Source organism: Lissotriton helveticus, chromosome 11, assembly GCF_964261635.1.
Source record: "Lissotriton helveticus chromosome 11, aLisHel1.1, whole genome shotgun sequence".
NCBI classification, from domain to species: Eukaryota; Metazoa; Chordata; class Amphibia; order Caudata; family Salamandridae; genus Lissotriton; species Lissotriton helveticus.
In genome coordinates, this window is record NC_136072.1 from 1031921779 (window position 1) to 1031946197 (window position 24419).

The 24419-nt window shown below is 43.6% G+C and overlaps 1 protein-coding gene across 4 annotated transcripts in view; it reads right to left on the reverse strand.

Annotated features, from left to right (window-relative positions):
• The window catches only part of ACAD10 (acyl-CoA dehydrogenase family member 10), a 524903-nt gene that overhangs the window by 128166 nt on the left and 372318 nt on the right, over nucleotides 1–24419 (reverse strand). For all 4 annotated transcript variants that reach the window (XM_078667441.1, XM_078667438.1, XM_078667440.1 and 1 more), the window contains 3 exons: nucleotides 16021–16166; nucleotides 15711–15884; nucleotides 7366–7775 (listed from right to left, as the gene is read on the reverse strand). In XM_078667441.1, coding sequence (XP_078523567.1) covers nucleotides 7366–7775; nucleotides 15711–15884; nucleotides 16021–16166 — 730 coding nt within the window. The remainder of the gene's footprint in view (nucleotides 1–7365; nucleotides 7776–15710; nucleotides 15885–16020; nucleotides 16167–24419) is intronic.

Genomic DNA, 24419 nt, shown 5'->3' on the forward strand with positions numbered 1-24419 from the left:
TTTTTATTCTGATCCCGCAATAGTCTTGCAAGAGTGTAAACCTTTTTTAAGAGGAAGAATTAACACTTTCCTTTATTACAGTACTTATGCCTTATAGTTCCGATTGGTAGGGTGTGGGGGAGAAAGTAGTCTCTCAACGTGTGTATAATAGACTATAGGGAGAGAGTGGCCTCTCCAGTGAGACCTTGCATGAAGGTAACCTAAGAGTTGACGGTAGTTTACAGTGTCCTTAACACATCCTTAACCTTGTAAGATTGCTAGAGTTCAGGACTACAAACCACCGAGTCTCATTCAGAGTATCATCAGTGGGATTGTCATTGTCTCGGAGATCTCTCAATTGCCTCAGAACCGCTCACATTTTTGGAGGCAGCCATGTGCCTGGTAGACTGTTTTCTCGACCTGCATGCACCAGCCTATATTACGTACCTATTCTTGTACCTGTGGTAGAGTTGAGCTACTCCACTGTCGGACCATATCTCTAGGGCCCACCATCCATGCAACATTGCAAAACAGCATAGTATATTTTGGCAGTGTCTTACCGCCCCAAATTCCCAAGCCAATTAGCTGGGCATTCAGGGTCAGTTTGGAGTCCAGGGCCTTTATGAGGTGGCTCTTCATGGCGAACAGAAATCCTTTATCTATGGGCAAAACCATAATGTAGGTAAGAGCGAACCTTCCTGGTGACATCCCCTCAGACATCTATTAATATTCAGTTTCCCCATATGGTATAGCCTGATTTGAGTATAGCACGCCAGATGTAGAATTTTTAACTGTACCAGTCAGAAGCCTACCCTAATGGCAAACTCCCCAGGGGATTTACATTCATCAGTTTAGTCCTCCATGTAGCCACATCAATTCTCGGTATGGCCCCGCCCCATAGCGAAGAGCAGGTTACTGCATTGACTGCTGCAAAAAAGGATTTGGAAACCTCGAATGGTGTTTCTGCAACATATACAGGAATTTAGGGAGCACTGTAATTTTATGTAGTGCTCCCGTCCCCAGCAATGATAGTGAGAGTTTCCTTCAGTGTCCCACATGTAATTTGTATTTGTCAAGGACACACCAGAGGTTGCAGCGCATTAATTCTTTGGGCTCAATCATTATGAATATTCCCAAGTATTTGAACCCCTGCGTCGTCCAGTCCAGGGGGGCACTCTCATGCCTGTGGGGGCAGCCATCCTATAGAGAATACGCCAGAGATTTGTGCCAGTTGAAAAGCACTCCAGCAAATTTTGCGAATGTGGCGAGTATGTCAACTATTCATGTAATCGAATTTCTGGGTCCACCAGAAAGGGCAACATATCATCTGCGTACAAGGAGATTCTGTTCTCCCCCCCCGGATCCCTTCAGAGACTCTTCAGCGGTGCGTCTATCCTCACCCATTCTGCCAATGGTTCTACTGATAAAGCAAACAGAAGGGTGGAAAAGTGGACATCCCCATCTTTGCCCCAACCCAAATTCTCGTGAGACCGTACGGTTAATTTGCATTCTCTCGCTGTGGGGTTGGCAATGAGCCACTATACCTATGCCGTGAACTCCCTTCCAAGTATCATCTTCTCAAGAACTGCCATCAAATAGGGCCATTCTAACATGTCGAATTCCCTTAAGGCATTCAGTGACAGGAGCACCACCGGTTCTCTCAGCCTGTCCCTGTTGCCCATAACTCCATAAAAGGTGCCACAGTTTATTGTGAGTGGACCTATGTGACATGGGTCCTGACCCGACTGGTCTGGTACAATCAATTAGTTAATAACCTGATACAGGTGATTAGGCAAACTCCTTCCCCAAAATATGTACCTCAGCATCAGGGAAATAGGCCTATATGATGCACATTCCACAGCGAGTTTCCCCTTCTCATGTATTAGTAAAATCATTGATTGGCAGAGATCGCTTGGTAGGAAACTCACCTTGCGGGTATCCTGATACATCGGCAGCAATGCTTCCCTGAGTTCGCTGTCCTGAAATTTAAAAAAAACTCTGTCGGGAAGCCATTTGGCCTGGGGTTTTCCCACTTTTCATCCACCGAATGGTCTTGCCTATTTCCTGTGCCTTCATTGGTCAGTCCAGCCTGGTTCTATTGTACACTTCCAGACTATGTTTCAGGATGTCGCCTATGAACTTCTCACGGTCTTCCTCTGTGTACAGTATCTCTAATTGGTAGACCAGCTCTAGATATGCAGCGAAGGCGTTTCGCTGTGTCGGGCGCAGATTCCACTAGGATTCCCGTCTCTGTCTTCCCCTATCTTATCCATCGCTGTCCCTCTAGTCAGCAGTCAGGCCAGGAATTTCCCCGCCATATTGCCCACTTGAGAGTCTATGATGTTTTGCTTGTTTTAGTGCTTTGGTCTCATCCTCCAATAACTGTAGCTATTCTTCCATGACCATTGCCATCAAATGGGCTACTACAGCATTCTGATCCAGCACATAGTCCCCCTCCCATTGGGCCAGGTTCGTCTTGAGCCCGTGCATTACCCGTAGTTGGTTCCTGCACTTGCCCGCTATTTTTGCTATTCATTGCCCCCACACTCCTGTTTTGTAGGCCTCCCACAGTGGGAACTCAGAAGACACAGATTGCACGTTTTCAGTAAGTGCTGGTCTGTCACCCGAAGGAGGAATTGTTTGCTGTTCTTATCTCGGATTTCCCAGAGGTCCAATTGCACTCTATTCTGGGGCTAAATAGTGTGGTGTACATTGTAGTGCACAGGGGTGACTGGGCAAATATACCCTAAGGAAGAAAGTGTGTATCCCCATATCTACCTCTATGGATCTGTGACACCATCTCTCATCCCGTTGGCTGCACAGGAATACTGTTGCTTCTCAGGGTAAGACTCACACAAGGGCCCACCAGGCTCACTGCCTGTATAAAACCAAAGAGTATTGTATCAGTGCGCCCTGACTATCTTGCTGTTGTTCTGTCCATATCAGCCCTCATCTTCACGTTCATGTCTTCTCCTATAACGGTCGATGTGTCCAGTGTTTAGAACAGTCTTTTGCCCATCTTTGCTAGCATGTTGTCTGTAGACCCTGGGGGACATTCTATGACACAGCAGTCCCCTGTTCGCCTTGACACATGCCCTTATAGCCACATAGCACCGCTTCGTATCTGTCCATGTCTGATTAACAGTGAGTGGAAGTGATTTGCAGGCCAGATACCCATCTATTGTGTGCCCGTGGTAAAACCTAAGTGCGCCCAGTATTTATATTTACCCCAGGCGCGAAACACCCATTGGGCTCACCGGGCTTCAGCCCCCCCCACCCCCCCTCACCTCCCTCCAGTCGTGCGTGTTAGGCTTTTGTTATGTTTTCACCGCTTCTTACAGCCACTCTGGATTACGGCTGGAAGAATTAGCCCCACCCCCAAAAAAAATTCAGCCCCCCCCCCGAAATTTGGCTCTAGTTGCCCGCCTAATCTACCCCTACCTAGGAAATCAAACCTTGTACCCACCAGGTGTGTCTCTTGTAACAGTAGCAAGTCCGGATCTTATCGGTAGAAGTATACCCTTTTTAATTTTGTGCCCTAGCGCATTAACATTCCAAGATAGGATCTTAAGAGTTAGGTCGCCTGGTCTACTGGCAATCTCAATAGTGTTATGTTACTTTTACCTGCTACGACTTCCCCTCTGTTCATCAGCCTCTTATTAAGCACCCCCTAACCGCGATAACATGGGTCAACCATATCCCTCCACCCCTCCTCCCAACAGCCTCATGCTGTGAGCTTCCAACTACCCACCCAACCCATGCCTGAGTTGCCAGTCGCCCTCCCCAGCAAGATTAAGCTTACAAAACCAATGTGGAGTTCACTGTTTCAGTACTTCAGTCCAATTCCCCAAGGAATAGGGGCAGATCCCCTAAAAGAATAGATATAAGAAGATAGTCTCCGGGCCTCATCGGCTCCCAACATTATATGTTCATTCCACTGCTGATTCCAAGTTTCTTTTGCCCCATCACACGTGCCACAGAGGTTCAGTGATCTTGGTGTAGCTGTGTTGTCCTCCATTTCTCTGGTTTGGCTGTTTCTCTCGGTGTGTCTCCAGTGTCCAGATGGTTGTAATGCCTACAGACAATTTCAAACTTCCTTTGGTGACAGGAAAAACCATGTCTTGCCTTCCATGCCGATGAGGAGCTTCCCGGGGAAAGGCATTGCGTATAGTATCTTGCATTTGTGGAGTTCTACTATGGCTTTATCAAAAGACTGTCTATTGATTTGCATCTCTTGTGTGTAGTATGGTAAAAGCTGCCCTCAGGATTGCATCCCGGTCTCCACGATTCAATATCGGTGCCATCAGTGGCCTGGGTTTTTTCCCTGGTGTTTGGGTACGCTTGCTATTCTGTGTGTCATTTCGACCACAAAGTCATTGCAAAGAACCTCTGGGTCCACCATGGTTTTAATCAGGCCTTCCTGAATTGTTAGACTACCAGTGCCTCTGTCTTTCCCGGTAGCCCCGCAAAGCGCATACTGTTGCACCTATAACACCCCTCCGCATCCTACGGTATACAGTTTGTGGTTAGTCTCTGTGAGGCGTTGGACTTGTAATTCCAGGTGTTTGATGGGCCATGTGTGTACTGTCTGGGTTTGTTCAGCTGTCCCCATACTGGTGGCTGTTTTTCGAAGATCCGCCCTCAGGACAGCACCGTCCACTGCCAGCATGCCTATTCTGTGTTCTTCGGCCAATCTAGAGTCCTTCACCGCCTGAAGGAGATTGTGAAGGGGTGGGTCCTCAGGCTCCTGGTGGGTCTCCGCTAGATCCCTTTCAGTTGGTCGCCCAGGCGTGCCGCTATAAAAAGCATATGTATTCAGTTTACCTGCCTGGAGGACGGACAAAGAAGTGTATCGCCAAGACCCATCTCTCTGCGCACCTCAATGTCAGGGTCGTCTCTCAGTTATTGTCCCTTCGATGTTCTGCCTTCCCCTCACTTCTTTTGCTAGGCCCTCTCCTGCAGTTGCACGAGGCGACTCTGGTAGCCCTTAAACAATCCAGGCAACACATGGTCTTGGGCGTCACTCCTGTTACTACTTCAAGCATCTTCTTAATCATCTTAAGTGGGCATGGCGCAAAGGGAGGAACCATCACAGTATATCCCAGCCCTTAGTCTCCAAATCCATTCACTGAACCCCTTTAAGCACCATCTCAGGTGTTTCACCAGGTGCTAGTATAGACGGCGATGTGCTTCTGCAATCTCCAACGGAGCTTCCCTCACCTATCTGTGCACTGTGTCAGGTGCTACACAGGTGAAGTATATGGAGGCTTTCCCCTCCTGCTGTTTGTGCCCAAGCTCGGGGGCTATGGTGCAGGCCTGTCCTACCTATTTTAGGCAACCATTTTGCCCTGTGCTGCTCTGGTAGTCCTCCTCCTCCCCTCTACCAGTGTGCCTCAGTTCATGGCCCTTTCTGGATCCCCGCTTCGACGCCCACCCAGTACTTAGGGGGTCTTGGTGAGGGGAGGGATGACCCGTACCCCTCTGCAGCCCTGCAGCCTGAAGCATGGTAACCACAAGCACTCGCTGGTTTTCAGCAGTATGGTGGTGCCAGCAGACCTCCTGTGTCATCAGGATTTAGTCCAATTTTGCCACTGTGGAGCATGATTTCATGCTCCCGCTACCATCTTGTTCAGCAGTTGACCACGCCTCCACCCCCTCCACTCTCACCACTAACTTTGAAATCTTGGAAGTTCAAGAAAGTGTGCAGATGCAATAGAGTAAAGCAAATGCATACAACCCCAGATGAAAAGTACACAGTCGGTCAAAATTAAACTTTATGCATTAAGAATGTGCAGGGAGATGAACCAATAATTTGCACACTTCTCCCAAACAGTCATTACAATTTGAGACCAACAATGGTAATAATGCCTAGTTGTAGACTTTGGAGACAATCAGTCTCTGGGTATTCCCCAAATGTCATCTATTTAATTGAATGTAGAACTTCAGGTATGGTTATCACAACAGCCATAGACTGCAAGGCATGATTTATTAAGTCAGTGTAAGATATATTAAACAGTTTCCATGTTGTTCTGATCAGTGTTTTGAGAGTTCTGCATTCACAAATTTGGTTTTAGCAATGTTTTTGGGCATTTGTGCATGAGTCTACTTAAACGCCAACAAATGTTTACTTCACTGGGCATTTACATAACTCTTGTCGTTTCTACGTCCTAGAAATATATTTTACTCGTACAAGGATTGCGACCAAGAGAGAAATATACCAAGATCTACTGCACCAAAATAATTGAAGAATCAGACATGAAGACAAATAGAGACTGAGCAAAAAGACTATAGCGAGCCCTCCATTTGTGCACTAACACACACAGGCTGCCGGTGATTATGAACTCCCACATGCTCCTGCAGAATGCTTGCAGTGAGCATCTCTATGGTTCATGTCCTGGTGAAGACCCCACAATAAGGTGTCAGGAGTTAAAACATGTTGGCCTATGTAACAATGGAATACCTACAAATACCAGACTAAAAACTATGTTTCAGAGACTGTAAAACAATAAAAAATATAACTTTTATAAATAAAAAAAAGATTACATAGACCTAAATGAAAAGCTGAATCAACATACGTCAAGCCTTATTGAACACTGCAGCTGTGAAATTATTCCCAAATAAACGATAGGCAAATCACACCGGAAAACTATTCCAAAAGAGCAAATTGTTGAATTTGAGTGGATGTATAAATATTGGGAATTCATTCTAACACACCCTGAACTATGGTCTATAAAATCAATATACAAAACATGCAAAGTGTGTGTTACCTCCCGCCCTTGGTTTCAGAACAAAGGCAGGCTTTAAAGCAGTCTACCTATACACCACAAATAGAAATGTGGTTCTATTAAGAGTTCTACTCATGTGAAGATAGCGAGTGCTTGTTACACACAATATATAATTTATCTGATTTGTAACGTGCCAACATGTTGCCAAAGCCACTTGACAACGAATGATAAACCAATGGAGCTCAGTCAAATTATCAAATTTGTTTTGTACTAGCGGTGTGATCTGTATGGACCAAGTAAAAAAAAAAAAAAAAAGAATATTCAACCTCCAAACAGATACAAAAGGACTTATCTCGGAGGTAGAACTTTCTCCTACCAGACCACAGGGCTGTGGTACTGCCTTTGGAGAGAAGTTTTCTGTATGAACATTTTAAATTAAAAACCTTTAAAGGGCTGGCTTTACGAACCTGAGTTAGGTCTATATTTTATTTTGATCCTACAATTTCTATAGCACCAGGGTGTTTGCTGTGCTTTACTTGACAAAGGTAGATGTAGGTAGAAAGAAAGCCTATTCTGGTTCCTTCCTAAATCATCACTTATTTGGAGGAATTTACTTAATAAAACAACATTTGAATTTCAGTAGGACCGTGGCATCCATTACCTTAAGTTTCTCTAGTACAGGAGGTGGGGTCCATCTGTTCTCTGAAACCTGATGATCTCGTAGCATCTGCTCAATAGGATAGATATCCACACGAATAAATTCCTTCAGTTTATTGTAAAGACCCTGAACTTCTTCAGAAAGACCATCAGGTGAGATAATAAGTCCTTTTGAAGCATGCGCAGAAGCAGAAACTGGCGTCGAAGTAAACACTCTTTTTTTAGCAGGTGTGTTTATGTCCCAGTGTCTTCTGCTGGCCCAAGTACTGTACGATCGAATAGTGGTGGCAGATGGTTTCGTTGGTGAAGCATTAAATATTCGAAATCCTTCTTTCGTAGCAAAATTCCATGCTGTATTGGCCATAAATTCGGCTTGTTTACCACCTAATTCAGCATTAGCAGAGCTTGACTGTCCTGGATAAAATAAGAATATATAGTGTTACATGCAAATTTCAATGTATGTTTCAATGTGTATCGCGTGCATATGTATAAGAGGTGCAATTAGTCTGAATAACTAGTGGTGAATGACAAACTGACACCACTCATCCTTACTGACAAAAATAAAAAAGTGATGGACAGAACACGTGAATTAACCTGAAGTATAGGTAGTTATTATGGGCTCATTCTATTCCCTTCTTTGCCATATCAGTCTTGGTCCTACCCCACAAGAAAGAATCTAGCCCCTTTTGGGGCGAGGCTGGTAATGTTCCATAGGAATTGGAAAATATACAGTCCCAGGCATGTTTCTGCATAATTAAGCTACTTTAGTGGGGTACAGTTTGAATCCACATGGCACAGTGAGCTACAGGAATTTAGTTGGGCAGTCCAAGGCAGTCTCTCTCCATAATCAGGTCTCATTCTTCTACCATTTGCCAAGAATTAAAGATGACATGTTATGCAAAAAGCAGTAGCTTCATCTGTCATTTAGCCAGGTTTAATTATATGGGTGCAAGACACATGTACTGTGCGGAGAGGCTCAACGTTAACACCTGTTGATGAAAGTACTCAAAGAAGTGTAGGGAAACTCTTGAGAGTCTCCAGTTGAACTCTGTGGGGGAGGAAACACAACCCCTATCTATGTGAGAAATGATTCACTAGGACAGGATAAATGTCCGTTTTGCATGAGAATGTGAATAAATAACAGACAGTCCCAAAGGAATCATTTTCTTATCATTGATTTCAGTTAGACATAAAAAAAATATAGCAAATTCTCACACAGTTTATATGTGAAAAATAGGTACATTGCAATAATTCTCGGCTTAATACATGTATAACATACATTAAATAACGAGTTAAGACACCCGGATGCTTTATTAAAGTACTTATTAGTCAAATAATAAGATCGATTTCCGAGGTACCTCGACTTCATCACCAGTTTTCCTTTCAACTAATATTAAACTGCTTCATCAATCTTCAAATCAAAATTCTATATTTAAGAAAACTTTTTATGTGCACAGCTTCTTAAGGCATAACAATGCTCCAGTTTACATATTCTGAGAATGATATGCTTCAAATGCGTACATTTGGGGGGAGGGGGAGGATTTTTTTTCTCCCATTTTTGTGGCAATATAGTGACAGCTATTAACATAGTAGTAGAAAGTGGCTTTCTATCACTTTTTTCTAGATCACTCAGATGTAGTGTATTACCCAGCATAGTCGTCTCCAGGCTCGGTTTGATGAAGATTGATACGGCCTAGGATATAAATCTAAAGAAAGCTTTCAAGTAATTTTCCGGACTTTGGCAGGCCCATATCATGTACAGCTTCCCATATTAAAGATTGTACTGTTAAATCTACAAAGACTTGCACATTTGTAATATAGCAATCAAATTAAGAAAAATCTCTTGCTTCTTAAACTGGTATAGTGAGTTAATTGGTGAAAAAGCCAATCCATTTGTGGACAGTATTATTCTGGTATACATTTTAGCCAAGTGAATATTAACATAAGATTGTCAGATTATGTTATGTCCTTCAAAAAAATTAGCATAGATGTTTTAACTTTCGCAGTCTATGTCCATGAGTCATCACCAGGATGAGAGAGAGGGGCAGTGATGGAAGGCACTCCTTAAGGACCATGCAACTGAAAGGTATTTTGGTAACCATCAATAATTAGGCTCCTATGGGTTGTAAAAGTAAACCAGGTCTAATCTAAGAAAACATCTTAAATTATTAAATGACTGTGCACACCTAGTGCATTGATAACATCTAGGGGTTAAAATATCTAGGGTCACAGTATGTTTACTAAAGCATTTACATATTGTGACTTGCAACAGACAGGAACAAAAATAACCAGCAAAGTCAGTATTTAGTGGTACAGTATCACCACACAAAAAAGGTTAATCCGGGAATTAATGTCAGAGAATGTCCATCTGTACCTACAAGGATGTCACTGATTCAGTAATCATATTCCATAAAGCCAAAAACAATTACTTGTAAGGCACAGTAAAAAATTACATTTGATTAGCGCCACCAGAAGCCAGCTTGCAAGAGGGCTGAATAACCAATCCTAGTCACAGGCTGCTCAGCTCCTTACAATCCTCAGGGCCTTTTGTCTGAGAATCCAAAGCATGAATATAAAACGAAAACGGTGCCGCTGAATAAACAAGTGAACCAGCCAGAAAGTCTGAACTTTATCCGAGTCCTCAGCTGGTCTGCTATATCAGGGGGGAACCGAAAATGGTTTATACATGGTCAGGGGGAAAATGTGAGTCACTCAACTATTGATGTCCACATTATCAATGCTATAACATTTCTATACTTAAAAACAACAAAAAGTCAACATTAATGATCACCCATGATTGGGGTAATCAGACATTTTGAACGCACTTAGGGTCAAATGTACAAAGATTTCTGTTTGTGAGTTCCTAATAGTGTTTTTTTGCAATTCGCTATTAGGAAATCACAAACAGCTATGTACAACAGTGTGTTTCACACGTTGAGCAATTCCCAGTGAGGTCGCAAGTGACCTACCTCATTCATATTCATGAGATAGGTCACAATTTGTGACCCATTGGGAATCACTAAAAACATAGGGATGGTGGTGTACTGGGGACAGCATACCACCATGTCTGTGCTTGCTTTAAAATTAAGGATTTTTTTTTTTGAAATGCAGGAAAACGGAATGCATTTCAAAAAGAAAAATTAAACGTTTCAGTTTCATTTTTATGTGTAGGCAGAGGTTAGTGGAACCACAGCCTGTCCTTAAAAAAAGTTTTTGCCTGCATTCACAAATACCCATCCTGTTTGCGAATGGGTTACAAATCAAATTGTATTTGATGGTAAAAAACTAATGTTTTGCGACCAAATTTCGGTCACAAATCATTCTTACATACCACTGCGAGTCACTATTAGGAATGGATGCCCTAAACAAACCACTTCCTAATACCGAATCGCAAACCTGTTTTGTGATTCGGTAATAGGTTAACAATTGGGTTTATACATAGAAAAAGCTTTTTTGCAGTTGCAAACGGCTCAATTCTGCAAATCAGGCAGGCTATTTGCGAGCTCCAAAAAGCTACATACATGTGACCCTAAGAGTGCACAGTCATCTCAACCTTTCATGTTATTAGATATTCCTTACAGTAAACATTGTGCACTTTTTGCTACTTCTAGAGAATAGATGATGAGGGCTCCCCTCTTTTCGAGTTCCACAGTATATAGTGGGTTCCCTCAGTTTGCACCCTGTCCCGTCCTGCTAATGACCCACGGGATTAGGCCATAAGTGTTGAAACATCAACAGATACCCCTGGGACTCTCCCTCTGATTTATACACATTCTCACACAAAACAGATATGTATTGTGCCCTAACGAACGATCTCTCACAGACCCAAGAGCTGCTTCACCACCCTCTTTGTTGAACTGATGTTTCTAGGAATAGCTGAACCCATTGAGCAGCTACTTCGCAGTGTTATTTATCACTGTTCCATTTTACACATCACGTGTTTCACACCCTAAGGTCACAAAACTGATTAAAGACGTACGTGTGGTTCTTAACCCTTTGACTTCTGTGGACTTCTACTTAATCATTAGTGGAATCTGGGGACCCTTTCTGAATATTATTGGAATCAGGACTCCCACTGAGTTATTAATGGAAGCCAGGGATCCTGGAATAAACATTTCTAATGATCTGAAATGCTAAACAATACGCAAAAGATACAGAAACAAGCATTCATCAAATAAATACATGCAATGAAATATTTTATTTAATTCACAAATCTGAAGTTTAATGGGATGATTGGAGCTTTCTTAAATTCAATTGAGGTCACTAATCAACCATACTATATTCTGTTTGATGCACTTGCGCTGCTCCCATAAATTATTCTGAGGATTCAAACTTAATTTTTAGTGACCAGTTTCAAATACCTTTAGATTTACAAAACGTTTTAAAATGTCCAACATTAAATTTAGCTTTTTCATTTATATAAACTTTATAAACCTCCTAAACGCGGCGCGAATTCAGCCGCTTTACGGCGGTTTAACCGAGTGGGCGGAGTCACGTCGGCCAACAGACGTGCGGAGCACTACAGAGGTAGTGCTTGCGACAACCGTTGGCCGACACGCATAGCGAAAGGGTTAATGTGTTAATATTATTTTATTTTCTAAGCAGTCGCGTACCCTTTGCGTAGGCTTCACTGACCACCAGGGGTTCCTGGACCACAGGTTAAGAACCACTGAACTTATACAAGCATAGCTTTTTTGCAAAGCATACGCTTTTAATCCTTGCACAGATTATTTTGTTTCGGAGTATTAATTACTTTTACATGGCATGGCATTGTAGGGTTATAGTTTATGACTGTAATCTAGGAAACCAGTGTTGACGTACTGAAGTATAATACCCAGATCCCCATGATGGAATATCTGGTTGCGCTTCGTCCTTAATTTACAATTTGAGATACAGTGCTAAACCACAAATATTAGTAATATGATTTAGCTACTTCTCCCTCCCTCTAAACATTAATCAAGAAGGCCTTTTACAATATTACAGTTTACAACTAAAAATGCATAGCAAGGCATGAGATGAGAGAAGGAAACAGTCAGTGAATGATCCCAGGGAAATTATCTGGAGCCACAGAATTTTCCTCTTAGTAGAAAGACCAACAAAGAAGCTTCAATGCGCCAAACTCCAAAAGCATGGTCAGATTTGTTTAAAAGTTAAACAAAGGGGGCATATTAAAAAGGAGTCAAAACAAAGTACAGCGAAAGAGGGGAGCAACAGAAATCGAGAGAGAGCGAAGGGAGAAACTGCTATTACCCAGGGACAGACTGGCCATAGCAGGCACCGGGCATTTCCCCTGTGGGTCGCTAGGGTGGGGGCTGGTTATGAGCCCCTGGGGGCTGTTTTAGTTACCGGGAGTCGGCAATTTCAGCCCCCCGTAACAAAATCGGCCCTCGCAAACTGCTTGGCTGCACCCCCCTCACCTCAGGGGGGCCAGCCCAGCAGTTGCCAGGGCTGGTTTTGGTTCCCAGTCCGGCCTTGGTATTACCGATTTACACCTCCATATCAAATGCAGGCATGAGCCCCCCTTCCCACACCTTATCCATCATCAATCTGATGTCATCTTGTCTACATCATTTTACCTCACCTTTATCCAAGAATTTCTAATGAGCATACAATATAGCATATCTCTAAATCTTGCCACTCTCATTTCTGTATTACATCTATTTAGCATCTCTTCCACTTCGGATTCTTCTTCTAGCCATCCAAAGATCTGTTCTCAAAGAACACGTCTGGTATACTTGTGGGAAACATGTTCACCTCCATCTTAAGGCTGACAGATTTAAATGTTTACTCAAAGCAATGGTACTCATTTCGTCAACCTCAGGGCTGCTGGGTGGACCCACCAAGAACCTGTGACCATGCGGTTAAACATTTAAACCTGCAGCGAAAGCATTAGTCCGTTAAGCCACCAGATACCTCACTCAAACCTTTTTAATTTTGAGTTCACAGAGTCTCTTGCCCTTATCAACAGTGTATATATCCAGCATGCTGCTGTCTTGAGTCTACGAGATGTTTTGTGCAGGGTATATTTATTCCTTGTATCCTCCTCCTTTACTAACCACGATGATCACAGGCAATTCCTTAGCTGTAGGTAACTCCAAAAACAATATTCCCCAATGTGAATAGGATCTTTTCATTTTCTTGAGGGCACGCTGATTGACCACACCTTTTCTACATTACATCACAATCCATAGCTTTCTGGAAGGCATCTGCTCTCCCTGATAATTTGTGAGCTTAAGAAAGCTCTCAGGAGGCTGACTTATTATAGGTCTTTCCCCTACGGTATAATGTGCCTATCAATCTGATAATACTCTTTATCAACCATGGTAAGAGTTTCATTATCCATGAATAAAGCGCTTTGTAGAACCACAACCTCTTCTAGACACACTGTTGTCCCTTATGCCATCCTGGGTGTCAAAGCATTCCATGTCAACTACCTTGTATTGAGCACTGGCAACTAAGTCCACAGCATCACAACTATGGTCAGGTCCCTTTTACCTAAATCCCTCAACTTAAAGATGTGTGTTTCAGCTTCCTGCAACCCCATACAAAGAACTATTCCAGAATTAAAGAATTTGGTGAGTCTCCAGGGTCCTTTATCAACAATTCTTTCAGGGAACCCTTGTGTCTTTCACACCACCTTTTACATTAGTCTGGGGTTTCTTTAAAGAGACATCTGATTCAGTGTTGGAATTGTACTCCAATTCATCATGTTTCTCTCCTCTCTATCTATGTCCTTTCACTTTCTTTCTTCAGATGTCACTCTACAGTCCCATTGTACTGTGCATCTCTATACCAATTCCACTGTTCAAACTGGTTGGAACAGTATGCTGCAACATTATTTTCTCCCTTTTCCTGGCCTATCCACTCTGGGGATGTTTTCTGTTTATGCATGGGTCACAGAATGTCTTGTGGAGTTTTTATTATTTGTACCTCTCAGGTCACCTATTAAGAATCTGTTTTCAATACGAGCAACAAACAGTCCCCATCTACATTAGAAACCAGAGAGAGCCTACGCACCAAACAAACTTCTTGTGTCTTTTGGCTCCTCCAGGTCTCCTGTTTGTCACACCATGGAATTTATTTAGGGAACAGTCCCTTAACCAAGATCTAGTATCCGGAGCCAAGGTTAGTGTGAAACCTATGCTAAGTATGTAACTCAGACTCTCAGCCCCTCAATGGGCCAATGTGTCTTATAGTTTCAAGATCACCTTAGTCTGTGCTTAGCTTCTTCTCAGTGGTTTTAAGCGCTCACCTCTTGTAATGCACTAAACTGCTCTACTACATCAAATAACTTGCTCCTTCACCAGCTCATTACAGTTGCGTGGGACACCAGCCCACTGACACTACCACTACCACAGTCGGCCCTATAGTGCAACAATTTGCACCCTTCTCACTTCTGTAATTAAGCTTGGCTGCTGATTTTTCCGCAACATTCAGACTGACAACCAAGGATTCTTCTGTCTGCTTTTTTTAAACTGTTGACATTGTTCCAATTCATTGTCCTGTGTATTACAGTTTTTCCAGTTCCTTCGGGATATTTTGTCTCGGGTTAGCAGATTAAAAATGAGGCAAGCCTCTTCAGAGTTCCTTTCCATGCTCCTCTGTATAAACCTTCTTTAATACTAGATTGTCAGATGCATTTTGTACGAGTTTTTTCCCACAAGATGTTAAAATACTAGCAGCATTTAGGACGTATAGTTTTCTTTTGGGCAGCTGCTGGAAACCGCACAGACGATTTTGTTAGAATGTTAACATAATGCTATGTAAAAAGAAGGTTTTCAATACAGCACCAAAAGTTTTACATTTGTGAAATGCTCTCTTTTGAGTTATACAAAACAAGTAGAGTGAAAATTTAATTACCGATATATCATCATTTTGTACAGTAATAGCTATTTGATTTCTCAGTTTTGCCATCTTTCAAATAGTTAGTGAAATGGCAAAACTTTAGCAGAAACGAAATCTAGCTCACACTAAGCTTCTTAAAGTTAACCCATCGGCTACCAGGATGGGCGTTCCTATCCGTTTTATAAAGTGCATATACATGTCAAATAAACAATTTTGTAAAGAGGAAACGGCCATTTGTTTTGGATGTGCACAATAGCATGAAATCAAATGTTATACTGGTGTGGAGGGTGCTTCAACTACAAGAGAGCACCAGGGATTTTGCATTAACATTATTGAATCCTAGTGGACCAGGTGGTTCAGCTCCAGTGAGAAACCAGACTGAGGTTAAGTTATATAAATGCTATCAAATTTCAAAGCTATCTTTCAATGTAAATAAATATCCTAAGTCTATTATTTGGCCTTCATATTCTCCACAATTGTACCTTCTCGTGATGTTTTTCTTACCAGTGAGAGAACGTTTGTAGACACCCTGCAAAATAGCCGCCACTCTGAAAAACGAAAAGGCCATGTAGAATCTCCAATTTTCAATGTGAGGAATTTTCATGTAATCACAATACATCTTAAAGTACTCCTCTAAAGATGGGATTCCAAGCTCCGGCAAATCACTGTTATTCAATCCTACAGTTTTGAAAAACACAAGAAAGTGATTGTTGTGTGATGGGTCACAGCTACATATGTTAAAAAGAGCAATGCAATTACAACTAAATGTACAGCTGAGGCGCAACATTGCTTTTAATGTGTATAAACATACTACCTTTTAAAATTGAAAAATCAGGGGGAAGGTAATGGGCAAGGCAGTTATAAGCAACGTCTGAAAGGGGATCTCCTAATGTAGACAACTCCCAATCCAGGACTGCCAGAACTTCCGGTTTCTCTGGATGAAAAATCAGGTTATCCAGCCTAGTTAACAAAAAGAAATGTACACAAAACATGCAAAAATATTCAGCTGTTCAATAAGACGTACATTGCAACACCTTTACACAAAAATGACACTGCATGAAATATGGTTTTATCTCAAGGATAAGGATTCAATAAACCAGTAGCAATTGAAAACCTTGTCCACATCCCTAAGCTTCATACTGATTTTAAACCCATATTAGGGTTTTAACATACATTAGTGGTCGTAAATGTTCTACCAATAAATTACATTAGTTGCTATTGCTACCACAATATGACAAATCGGGATGTTACTGAATACACCTTATATAATTTTGTTGTGAAAAGCCATGTGAACTTGCAAATCAGTATCGTAGGTGTGGATGCATATATTGTGAAATATGACTTCTTCAACTAAAAATGCACTGTCCTTTTTACAGCAAAACTCATAGAAATTGCACAAACCCCCACCACCCCCAAGTATTTGATTTAACCGTATTTGAACAGGAAGTATCAAATACATGTTAATGACTTTGTAGTGATAAAACCTCACTTCACTTTCTAGCCAAAGTCACAGTCAAATGCCTCTCTAACCAAATCAGAAATAAGACCTGAAGTCTCAGAGACATCATCTGAATACCTGACGAAGACTACTTTACAAAAGATAGCAATAAAAACAATTTGACCAAAACAAATGACATATGAAATGACATGACATGGTTTTCCTAACCAATCTTCCACATAATGAATATTGATTAGTGGGATATATGTATACAAAAAATGGACCTCTTCCAGAGATTAATTCACTCTTTGGGAAGTGGTATTTTTCGTAATTGACATTTTTTTCAAAAAACGATGGCACTTTCCTAATGAAGAAGCAGTACTGCCCTCAGGAGCTGTTGGGGTAAATAAATGAGAGCACTACACAATACATGGCCCTTAGCTACAGTTATTCCACATATAACTTCTTAAGCATAGCAGCATTAGCCAGTGCATGCCTCAAACCATCCTTTGCTTTAGTGGAGAACAAGTTACTCTCCTTCGGTAATACTCATTCTGGTAGATGCTCTAGATAACTGCATAGTTCTTACGTTTAGAATATATCCCATATAATGAGACTGGATCCCTAACCTTTTTATGGCAGTGTTTCTGCATGCTGCTATATGGAGCTGTGTGACTCCACCTTGGCCTCATTCCAACCCAGAAGTGAGAGAGAGAGGACCCCCATATATGTGCCAACCCTGCACGCCAATATCAGTTTGTTGCTTGACTTTTCCCGCACCCTCGAACCAAGAGACCAAAACAATTGGAAGTACCAGTATGCAGATCTTCAAGTTAGGCCTTGTTCAGATGGTAAGAAAGGTCTACTCAATAGAGCAGGCAGTTCGAAGTGCAGTGAAGATGCTGCAGTTTGATAGAGTATCCACCAAAAAGAGAATAACAAAGGTAATCAAAATGTTCTTCTGATGGCTACTTCTAACCTTATATTCCTCACCTTTAGAATAGATACCAAAGCTATAATCCCAAATGTGGAGGGTCTGTGGAGCGGGCTCAGATCAAAAACTCTTGCACGAATAAATGGGAATATTGCCCATCCCATCAGACTAGACTGTCAATGCAGTAGAGCTGTATAAACATGTGCACTGATTCACAAATCGTCGACTGACAGATGTCAAGGACATGCACTTTGCATGCCATCTCAGTGGTTGAACTGGTGGAATGGGCCCTCCGTCCTTCTGGCCAATGTGTAGCAGATCTAAATGCAAAAGACTACCCACCTTAACAGAGCCCTTTTCTGTACCACCTTACCTTTCTTTGACCAAGGTAACTGATCAAAAATGTTATTTTCCACCCGATGGTCTTTGGTGCTATTGATGGAAAAGCTCAAGACCCTTTTGGGATGCAGCCATTGGAGTCTCTCCTCTTTCACAGGATAAGGTAGATCAAAGAATGGTGGGAGGGTGATGGCTGCACAACGTGAAATGGAGTCACGACTTTTGCCACAAAAGCTGTTCTGGTTCTCAGCACCAGTTTGTCTGCAACAAAGATGGTGCAGTATGGTTGCACCGAAAAGCCCTGGAGCACACTTCTGCGATGAGCTGAAAAGATCACGATGAGAACGACAGTCTTGAGGGTAGGAAGAAACAATGAGCAGCTGTGTATCGGCTTGAAGGCAGCAGTCATGATAAATGTAAACCCCAAATTACGGTCCAACTGTGGCACTGCACACGGTCTGGAAGGGAACATGTATATCAAACCTTTGAGAAAATCCATTACAAAAGGTGGTTTAAAAAACATTTAAGGGTGTCCACTGAAAGGCTTTGCTGGGCCAAAGCAAAATGAATAACAAAATAGCTAACAGTTTGGCTGGCAAAGGCACTGTCTTGCGGACCCTACGGCAGCCCACAAATTTTTCCCAACACCAGGCATAAATTGCTTTGTGGAAGGGCACTCTGCAGTCAGGATGACATTCACAACTTCAGTTAGCAAATCACGCATGGTGGTGGAAATTTCAGGTTCGGGTGTAGAACCTTGCCCTTTGCTGCAACTGAAGTTCATCCAGAAGTGGGACACTCCAGCCAAAATGCATCTTTTAGGAAAAGCATGTCTTGGAATTCCAAGTTTGAACAGTGCACATTCTCAATCGGTGCAAAGACATCTAGCCATGGTTCTCTCGATTGTCTTAAGTTGCACTTTCTCACCTCAGTGTGCAGCTGCCATTTGTGATCCACCAGGTACTACCGGATGAGCTTATTTGCCTGTGCATTCAAGGATCCCATCTGGTGGTTCACAATCAGGGCGATACCCTGACATTCCAGCCACCCTCAACTGTGGAAAGCCTGCTGGCACAGGAACAGGGACCCCCACTTTACCCTGCTTGTTGCAGTACCACATGGCTGTGCTTTTGTCTTTGAGAACCTGTACTCGTCTTCCCTTCATGGAGGGTAGCAAGGCCTTCAACACCAGATGAATTGCCATCAACTCCTAGAGAATGATATGAAGCTGGATTTGAGTCAAAGACCAGAGTCCTCTGATCTCCACCTCTCCCACATGACCTGTCCAACCCAGAAGTGATGCATCAGTCACCACCATCAGCTCTGGGTGGGGAAGGGGGAAGGAGGGTCTGCATCTGGTCCAGTTGCAGTCGGGCAGGTTTCCTTGGTGCTGGGCCCACTGAGAGTTCAAATCAGAATACAGAGCTTGTCTATGCCACCTGATGCAGAAGACAAGAAATATACATGAGGCTAACGGGCCAAGAAGTCTTAGAGCTGCTCTCACCCAGATCCAGGCCTGAGGCTGAAACATCGGGGTCATTGTCCGAATGTCCAGCACTCGATCCAATGGAGGAAAGGCCTTCAACTGCACTGTGTCCATGATAGCGCCTATAAAAGGAAGTCTCTGTGACGGAGTCAGGTGTGACTTTGGGTCCCTGATACAGAACCTCAAAGTTGTTAGGGGGTACACCATCTTTTGGAGGTGGTCTACGATTGACTGTGGTAAGCCCACCTTTAACAGGAAGTAATCAAGTTATAGGAAAATTGGTACCCCCAGTCTCTGAAGATGGGTGGCAACCAGCACTATCGCGAACAGGCACTGGGGTAAGGTCACTGGGGAGCACTGTAAACTGAAAATGCTCTTGGCCAACCTTGAACTGCAGGTAACATCAATGGTACTGCATAGCGGGTACATTAAAAAAGTAAACTTCCTCCAGGTACAATGCTACAATCCAGTCACCTGGATGCAGGATAAGCAGAACCTGGGCCAGTGTGAGTATTCTGAATTTGTCCTTCCACAGGTATTTAGAGGGCGAAGATGTAAAATAGGACAAAAGTCCCCATTCTTCTTTGCCCTGAGGATATAGCAGGAGTAACAACCCAGCCCTATTTCTGGGTCTGGAACTCTCTTGAAGGCCCGTTTGGACAGATGAGCATGCACTTCTTTTAGTGAGATGGATAGGTACTCCTCTAAAAGATGCTCTGATGTGAGTGGAAGCTGCAGTGGGTCGTAACAGAATGGAATGGAGTAGCCCTGCTGAACGTTCTGGAGGACCCATCTGCAGGATGTGATGGACTGTCAAACTGGGAGATAGTGTTGCAATCTGAACCCCATAGGGCGATAGAGAGCCACTAAGGGAAAACCAAGGCAGCTTGGACTGGGAAGAGCAATGCCCCTGGTACCCTGCATGTTGTCTGCCAGATCCCAATCCTTTGCCGTGGAAGGATTGGCTTGAAGGCAGTGTGGGTGTGGGATGGCCTGTACTCCACTCTGGAGTAACCGCAAAAAGGGTGGAACTAATAGGGAAACTGTCTGGCAGGGGTTGAGAGGCTCTGAGAATGTGGTGTAGCCCAAAATACCTTAAAGTGTTCTAGAGCAGAGTCAACTTTTTTGCCGAAATGGTTTGAGCCAGGAAGGCCCTAAATACTTTTGGAACTCTGTACAAGATCATGCTGACCATGTCCATAGAGTGTGCATATATCAGCTTAACACGCATAATGTATTTACTGCCCTCAGGACTCGGTTGGCTAAGGAGAACATCCATTTCCCAAACACCTGGGGGTTGTGTTAAATAAATTAAGATTCACCTTGATGATGTAGGCTTGAATAACCAAACTCTAATGAGTAAGAAGCTGCATAAGAAAATCTGGCTCACCAGGAGCAGGCTTGTGGCATCTGGCCACCAGCTTGTTGACTGGTGGGCAAGAACAAGGCTAAGACTGCCAGGCACCATCCCCTTCCCTCATAATGCCCTAGGACGGTGGTTCAGGTCGAAGGGCGAGGAGTAGGGGGTGGCATTGTGTGTACCTCAGATGACCCTAATAGGGAGTACCCCATCTACAATGTTTTTTACACTGCAGCTGTTGGGTTGTTTGCTAGCGGTGAAGGGTTGGGGGAGGGACATGGATGCTGGCGAGTTGGGGATGCTTCAGTGGGAGGGAGAAGGGGCGGGAATCTGCTTGCAGATGTGGTTCATGTTCTACGTGGACGGGCTTGGGGAAGGTGGTGCTATGACTGCATTGAGTATGAGTGGTTGTTGGTGGGTGAAGTTGCAGACTGGCTTTTTTCGACCTTATTGGAATGTGTGGATGATGGATGGTAAGGGATGGACAGCCACAGCTGCGGTCTGTCAACGGGGACGTAACCACACGCAGACTGTCATGACCTTAGTATTGGAGGGATGCAAGTTAATATGGGAATGGGTTGCTGTTCGTGTTGGGAGAGGGGGGGAGGGGGGTATGGCTGACATGGTTGGGGGATGTCAGTGGGTGGGGGGATGGGACACGGGGTGTGATTGCAGTGACATAAGGTTACAAGTGAGATTTCATATGCAATGGAAGTCGTGTTATGGTGCGGATGGGCGGTGGTCTGGGCGAGTAGGAGCAGATGTTGAAGATGTATTTCATAAGGATGATGGCGAACAACGTAGAGAGTTGAATATCGGTGTTATCCTGGAATGTGAGAGGCCTCAATGACGCCAGAAAGGGTAGAAATGTGATTGCATATTTAGACAGGCACAATGTGCAAATAGCCTTATTGCAGGAGACGCATATACACCCGCGCTCCGAACCAAAGTTTGCTAGTAAGTGGGCTACAATTAGGACATTTTCCTCGTATTCCTCATATGCCAGAGGGACTGCAGTGCTAATCAAGAAATCACTCAAAATGCACATGTTGGGGGAAATACTGGATCCTGATGGGCGCTATGTGATACTGTGGGGCAGATTGGGCACTGATACTGTAGTTATAGTGAATTGTTATGCTCCTAATGTGGACACACCGGAATTCTTCACGACACTTTGGGGACATGTGCTGGGAACAGATGCTACACATCATCTGGGGAGGGGATTTTAATGTTGCACTAGTGCCTAGAGCGGATAGATCTGATGGTTGTGGTCAGTATAATAGGTAAGCGAGGGATGTACTGCGGGGCATAATAGAGGAAGCTGGCTTAGTGGATAGTTGGCGGTTTACTCACCCCGAACATAGGGAGGGAACACATTTTACAACACATGCGAACACATGGGCTCGGCTTGACTACTGCTTTGTATCACGGGAACTAAGCACAGGATTGGGAAAGGTGACACATTTGCCCAGAACGTACTCAGATCATTGCCCGGTGTTGATGCAATTGGTTATGCCGGGACATGATAAAGCGAGACCCCCATGGAGACTGTTCTCCTCAGTATTACTAGACACGGTATTCAAGACAGAGTTGGGAGAAGACATAGAGGCTTTTTTTCCCAGAAACAAGGGCTCGGTAAACAGTGTGGAAATGGTGTGGGAAGCTTTCAAGGTAACGATTCGTGGGTTTAGTATATCTAAGAGCTGCGGAGTGTTGAGAGACATCCAGAGGACGATAGGGAAGTTAGACAGAGAATTGAGGGAGCTGGAAATTGAGATGGCAAGGGGTGGAGATCCAGAGATACACAAGAAATTTAGGGACAAGCTTTCAGAGTATGAAGAAGAGGCAGCGAGAGAAGTTAAATACAGGGGGAAATACTGGACTGCGAGGAGATACTGCGAAGGGGAGCGGCCGGGTAAAGTACTTGCAGCAATCACGAGGCAGCCACGTTTCATTACAAATATACTGGAGATTGTTACGCCAGAGGGTACACGGTGTCAGGATACGTAGAAGATTCAGGACGAGTTTCTGACTCACTACAGACAGCTATATACTTCACAACAAACAGAGGGAGTGGACTTCGGGAGCTTTTTAGATGACATTGCGTTATGTTGGTTAAGTGATGTACACAGGTCGTTTCTCGGTGCACCGCTAGAAGTGGATGAGATAAGGGATGCAATTATGTCACTGAGTAACTGAAAGGCGGCGGGCCTAGATGGGCTTCCCGCCAAGTTCTATAAATGTTACATAGATATTATGGCACCAGTCCTAAAGGAAGTTTTTGAGGAGTCCTTAGAAGTGGTGGAATTGCCAGGATCAATGAGGGAGGTAGCGATAACTTCTTTGTTGAAACCAGGTAAGGCTCCGATGGACACTGACTCCTATAGGCCTCTATCTCTAATTAATTGTGATGCAAAAATACTTGCTAAAGTACTTGCAACGAGATTATCGCTGATTATGACTAAGATAGTGCTGCCAAGCCAGGCTGGTTTTGTGCCAGGGCGTGCCACCACCCATAACCTTCGTACGCTGTTCTCTCTGATTGCGACTATAGCCCCGGAGCTCCCAGTTCCTGCCATATTTCTCGACGCAACGAAAGCGTTTGACTCCGTTGAATGGGAGTACCTTTTTGCTATCTTACATAGGATGGGATTTCCCAAAATATTTGTTGAGCTACTTTATACCAGACCAGTGGCTAGAGTGATTATCAATGGAGTCCTATCGGCCCAGGTGCCTATAACGAGAGGCACCAGGCAGGCATGCCCTCTCTCCCCATTATTGTTTGCTATAGCAATACAACCGTTGGCATGTCGGATTCGCCAGTTGCATAAGATTAGTGCTTTCAACTGTTTCCAGCGTCAGATAGGAGTGTCGTTATACGCGGATGACATTACACTATACGTGAAAGACCCGCAGCTCAACCTTAATCCTATCCTGCGTGAATTTATAGTCTTCGGGAGGTTATCGGGAGTACACATAAACTGGAAAAAAATCGCACTTCTTCCCACTCACGGGTGCGGTAACAAAATTCCAGCTAGATTACCCACTTGAATGGTGTGACTCTGATCTTCGCTACCTGCGTATTGTGATATCGCTAAATAAGGAGGAGACACTTAGGCTTAATTATGGCGTGGCTATCACTAAACTGACTGACGACGTCACACGATGGATGTCGTTACCACTATCTATGGCGGGCAGAGCGTCACTCATAAAGATGGTGGTGCTACCGCGGTTTTTATATTTATTTCAAAATATTCCTTATTACCCTGGCGCCTATTTTTTCAAGCGGTTGAGATCGGAACTCCTTCGACTGTTTTGGGGGGGTAAGCAGCCGCGGTTGAGATGGGCCATTCTGACGCAGCCGTACGAGAAGGGTGGCTTTGATGTGCCAGACTTCGAGGTCTATTATATAAGTGCCCAAGCGCAATACGCGTATCACTGGATGAAACCTACACATTTTATGCCACAAATAGCGGCGGAAGACTGGATAGTGCGTCCTCTCCCACTCAGCGGGATGATACAGGGAACGGTGGAGGTTATAGATACGCCGCCCAACATGGTGACATGCACGGTTCACACGTGGGGCAGAGTGGCGAAAGTCCTTCAGACTCAATCGTTGTACTCCCCCGTAATGCCACTCACATATCACCCTCGTT